Raw genomic sequence first — 5,567 nt, forward strand, 5'->3', positions numbered from 1 at the left:
CCCCCAAAAAAAAAAATTGGGTATATAAAAGTATTGTCAGCCACTGATGACAGCTATTATTTTAAAAGGGGACCATCAGGGGGGGCCCTTCTGATATAAGTTATGACCATGAGTTTATAGCAGAAGGGAGAAAGCCACCGATGTAAGGCTTACTGAGCTGGTAACAGTTGTGTTCGCCGTAAACCTTAGGTCGGTAAAATAAAATAAAAAACATACTCTTGCTGCAATATTAACCTTATCCCACGGTGCTGACCCCTGCAAACTTACTGTTCCAGGGTTTATAGCTGCTTGGTTTCCATGTTGGATGACCAGCATCATCCAACTCACTTTCTGTGGGCCCGGGCTGTCATGGATATACCTCTAGGGGTGTGTCAGAAAAATTATCAAAAACAAAGCTATTAAGCGGCCCTGAACATGGCGGTGGCCGAATATGAGGCCCTCCCTATTTACTAAGTTGACTGCCACTGGCATGTATAATAACTCTTTCAAACCAAGCCTTTAGTTAAAAAAAAGTGTCACATAACACACAAAAAAGTATCGGTAATTGGTATCGGTACTCGGTCTTTAAAAAATGGTATTGGTGCATCCCTAGTTTTAAAGACCTCTTTCTCACAAAATTCTCCCCAAATGGGCACAAGAATAATAAGTGCTTGGGGTGCAAACAGCAGGATATTTCTACTCTCTGCAGAGAAAGAGGTACAAAAGAGAATAGACACTTGTCATATAGCAAAAACTATGGTATGCAAAATTGCCCACAGGCAATGTTTCAAAAGCCCTTACCGCTCACCAATTTAGAGTTAACAGTGATTGCCCTAGAATTATTGATCTCACTCCAACGTTCATGGTGCTATGTAACACGTATTGTGCAATTGTTGTCTTTGGATGTAGGCATACCCCATGAGCATTTGCATGTACATACAACTGCTTTTTATATAAAATTGTGTTTTTATATGTAATTTCAGTTAACTTTATTGCTATAACATAGGGAAATGCAAGCCCCCTATGCGATAGCACAGAGGAAGTGACAGGCCCTATTTATGGAGACTTCAGGAGTCTAATAGACCACAAATATCACCTATGGACCCCACAGAAGCTGACGAAGCCCAGACAATGCTTCAAAAGCTTCTTCTCTGGCCACAGCAGCCAGACAAATGACAGCCTGAAACCAGAAGTGAAAACATCCTTGTCGCTTCAGGGTTCAGAGGTTATCCTGGGCTGGCCTACAGTTTCATTGTTTGTCAGTGCTCAATCCTCCTATAAGCGGCAGTATATCTTATAAGTTAAAGTGTCCCTTAATGGATGAGAAAGAGAAAGAAACAGACATTTTTATTTAAGATGCTAAATATAAATCCTAGCAATAAGTAGACATAGCTTCAGTCTGCAGTACAGTTCCCTCATTTCTTTCCCAATATGCAATTTTGTAACCAAGTCTTAAAGTGACATTAAACCCTCAGATTTTTTAACATAAAACAATACTGTAATGTGTGCCTTACTGTAATCCATGGTTGTTTGCCTTTTCTTTGCTGCTCTTCCTTTTAAATCTGTTCTCATGCTGGGCAGAACTTCTGTTTTGCAGCAGACTGCCTTGTCTTTGAAATGGATACATGGTGTCTGTGTGTATGTTTGCAACCTGAGCCAGCACTACAGGAAGAGGCACTCAGCTGCAAAAGGGAAGTTCTCCCCAAGCATGAGAAGACATGAGGATTTAAAAGGAAGAGCAGCAAAGAGAAGGGAAACTACCATGGATTACAGTAAGGCACACATTACAGTATTGGTTTATGTTAAAAAATCTGAGGGTTTAATGTCACTTTAAAGCAGAAATGTATTATGTGCAGGGTATATGGAACAACTTGTTTTTACTGTAATAGCTAAACAAATGCATATAAATCATCTTATGCATAACACAGAGAAATATAGCACAGAAGCAGATGGCCAAAGGGAGCAGCAGACAATGACAGGAGCAGAACATTGCAGAATCAGCACAGATTCAACAATTTGCTGTTTTACCTTCTATTATCACATACCCGTATAACTCCCTGGCCGCTGCCAAAATTGTGGATGTTTTTCCAGTTCCGGGTGGCCCATAGAACAGGAGATTAGGCAGCTGGCAAAAGAAAAGAATAGAACCCACAGTAAGCAAATGAGCTATGCAGACAAAAAAAAAAATTCTACATCTACTACAGAAGAATTAGCGTCACCTATGGGCAATTTTGGGTATTATAGTTTTTTGAGGTTTCACACACGCGCAATTTTAAGGCTTGACATGTTTGGTGTCTTTTTACCCGACGAGACCCCGCATTTTATATTTTACCAAAAAATTGGGTAATAATAAATGTTTTATCAATAAATATAGGGGAAACTGTTTTTTCTTTTTAAATTCGGTAATTTTTCCTTAATATAGTAAAAAAAATAAAACCCCCTTAGTGGTGATTAAATACCAGCAAGAGAAAGCTCTATCTGTCCCCAAAAAAATGGTATAAAATTTTATTTCAGTACAGCGTTGCATGACGGAATAAATGTCAGTCTAAGTGCCGCAGCGCTGAATACTGAAAAATGGCAGGGGTGTGGACATTTTTGAAAAAACTACTTGTCCAAGGGCTAAAGCGAGGGCCAAATCTACTTGTCCTTCATAACAATCTACTTGTCCTGATACAAAAAAAAATAGTTTTAATTAAAACTAGGGATGCACCAATACCGGTTTTTGGGTATAGAGTACGAGCACCGATATTTTGCGTTCGGTACTTACCGAGTATCGGTGCTTCCATTTGCATGGAGCAGGCTTCCCGGGCAATCACGAAGCCGTGCAGCGGGTAATGAGATGCTACCCAGCTTCCTGACTGCCAGGAAGGAGCTGGCTTCCCAGCCAATCAGGAAACTGAGAGGCGGGTCATTAGTCGCTGCTCCGCTTCCTGATTGCACGGGAAGCTGGCACCATGTTCCCCTACGGCACTGCCGGTCAGAGGAAATCTTCCTCGGACCGGAAGTTCCGGTATTGGAGAAGATATCGAGCATTTGGGCGAGTACTAGTACTTGCCCAAATACTCTGTATCTGTGCATCCTTAATCAAAACTGTATTGGTCTGTGCTAAATAGCGCTTCTCATTGGTCAGCGTGGTCACAAGACCACGCTGACCAATGAGTGCTTGCAATTTGCGAGCGAAATTAAAAATGCATAGGGCAGGACTGCACTGGACAGTACGGGGTAAGGACAGTACACCTGTACCGGCGGAGGGTAAGGACTGTTTGCCAAAAGGTAAGTATAGCCGGGGGGTGGGGGTTTTGGGAGAGACGGGGCCAGATTTGATCGGGTAATTCCATTTTCCCATATTACCTGGGAAAGTGAACCCTTGCCCTTTAATGCACATTGTGCGTGTGAGAGAGTTCTGCTGCCTCGCTACCACAATATGGCACAGTGAAATGGCGGCAGCACTCAACGCACACACACAATGTCCTATGCGTGCGCTTTTTTTTGCATGCAGATGGCGGGGGCATCGGGGTTGGTTTTCATTTTTTTGTATTTTATTTTTTACATTGTCACTTTTTTTTTTATAGAATTATTTTTTTCTTTTTTTCCCCCCACCTAATTTTATTCCTATCACATAGGGATTTAAAATACTCTAAGTGATAGTTTGGAGGTGACAGGTTCTCTTTATGGAACCTGCCCTCTAACACAGAATTGATGTTCTGTGTAGTTCCTGACAGCTGAGACAGGTGGCGCTGTGATTACAGCGCCACGGTCTCAGTGATAACACAGAGCAGACGAAAAACGGACGTTTTTCGTCTGCTCTGCGGGCTCTATGGTGAGCTCATGTTCCGTGGTCTCGGGTCCCCCAGAGGAGCTGGGGATCCCGAAAACCACGGGGGGACGGTGTGGACAGAATTGCCGCTTCTAGTTTCATTCAAGTGATCTGATAAATGATCAGATAACTTGAAAACGAGCGGCGGCACCACACTGTTCACTTAGCTCTGCTTGTCTGGAGCGGGGCTGAGTGTACAAAAAAACTACTCGCCCCGGCGCCCAAAACTGCATGTCCCGGGCGTCGGGCGATAGGAATTCCACACCCCTGGAAGGGGGTTTAAACACTGCGGACTTTAAGTGGTTAAAGACAGCTGGGAGATTTAAAATTGTGAAAGAGAGTTCTGAAATAATATTCACAAGTCCACGGTTATATAATCCGGGCAGTGCTGTCTGACAGATGTTTGGATTAGAAATGAACAAATTTACAAACTATTTGAAAGGTAAGACAGTTCACACTGTTTGTATCCACTTCAAAGCTACTCCAATACTGTAACTTTCTCTTATCTTCTGCACCTCTACTCTTGTTTACTCACATCTGCTCCTTGAAGTGATTTTTTGAGGACGGCCACCACTTCATCTTGGAAAGCAACTTCATCCACACATTTGGGTCGGCTGCATGAAAACCAAAGCTGGTTAATGAGGCTTCAAAAATGTGTACCATGCACTAAAACATCACATCACTATACATTCAGATGATACTTAGGTGTAGCTTGGCAGCCATTTGTTCACCAATTCATTTATTATACAAGTTGTCTACAATATTAACTTTAATTATAACTAGATTCAGATAATTTGGTACCCCATAACAGTTATTCTAGCTTTCGGTGTATTTCTGCAGTCCACCTCCCCCATGCTCCTGAATGCTGCTTTGATGGGGCTACTGGATCAAAAGTGACAAACAAGCAACTAGCATTTTTTAAGTCTACATATTTCACAAAGAATGGGTTTAATTTTTCATACCAAATGCATTTTATACATCAATAATGATATAAAAAAAAGAACAATGGAGCAAAATATCTATTCTAAAGCAGGCTTACACGGGTTACAATTTTGTTGTACAATCTCTGAGATTTACCTACAAACATGTAGCATAAGGGCCTATCTACCATGTTAAAGAGTGAATGTGTTATTTACACTTGCACTACATATATATTGGTAATTTAAAGAAGACTAGACCGTTACTTGTCTGCAGCCAATTGTAGTTTGCCGTAAAGTACCAGCTCTGCTTTAGCTGTCAAGTTTACCTAGAAGAGCATACACCAGCCCCAGCAGAGTGCCTGCTGCAGAGAGCTAGGGTGTACCACATGTCGACAAGCCAGGGAGGCACAGGGCACTCTAGCAATGATGTCCACGCGCCAGGTAGGATCTGAGGTTCACACAGGTGTGCAAATCCTTTCCTCTCACTGCAAAGCAGTTGAGTAGAGCCATTTTCTAAAGCATTGTCCTTCGGAAGGACAGTGCGAAACTCAGTATCCTCCATTGGCAGGACCAGGCCACTTTCTCTGTCACAGGGAGGTCTCCTTCCCGGAGACAAAGACACTGCAAAACCTAGATAGTGTTAAACTGAGAATGAAGCAGGAAACTTAGTCAAGGCAGGATCACCTGACGCGGAGGGAGTCATCTGTTCTAAGGAACCAGGTGGCAGCCCACGGAGATGGAGGCAATATAGCGAGTGAAATCCGCCAGGTACAGGGAGAAGAAATTACCACACAGTCACCTATGGGATGGAAACAGGGACAACAAAAAAAAAAAAAAAAAAAAAAGGGGGG

At 42.4% G+C, this 5,567-nt stretch overlaps 1 protein-coding gene across 1 annotated transcript in view; it reads right to left on the reverse strand.

Annotated features, from left to right (window-relative positions):
* RFC4 (replication factor C subunit 4) overlaps positions 1 to 5,567 on the reverse strand; it is a 33,950-nt gene that overhangs the window by 16,525 nt on the left and 11,858 nt on the right. The window contains exons 4-5 of the mRNA XM_018567341.1: positions 4,332 to 4,410; positions 2,025 to 2,104 (exon numbers count right to left, since the gene is read on the reverse strand). Of these exons, the coding sequence (XP_018422843.1) occupies positions 2,025 to 2,104; positions 4,332 to 4,410 (159 nt within the window). The remainder of the gene's footprint in view (positions 1 to 2,024; positions 2,105 to 4,331; positions 4,411 to 5,567) is intronic.

This window comes from Nanorana parkeri, unplaced genomic scaffold (genome assembly GCF_000935625.1).
Source record: "Nanorana parkeri isolate BGI_ZX_2015 unplaced genomic scaffold, ASM93562v1 scaffold29, whole genome shotgun sequence".
NCBI classification, from domain to species: domain Eukaryota; kingdom Metazoa; phylum Chordata; class Amphibia; order Anura; family Dicroglossidae; genus Nanorana; species Nanorana parkeri.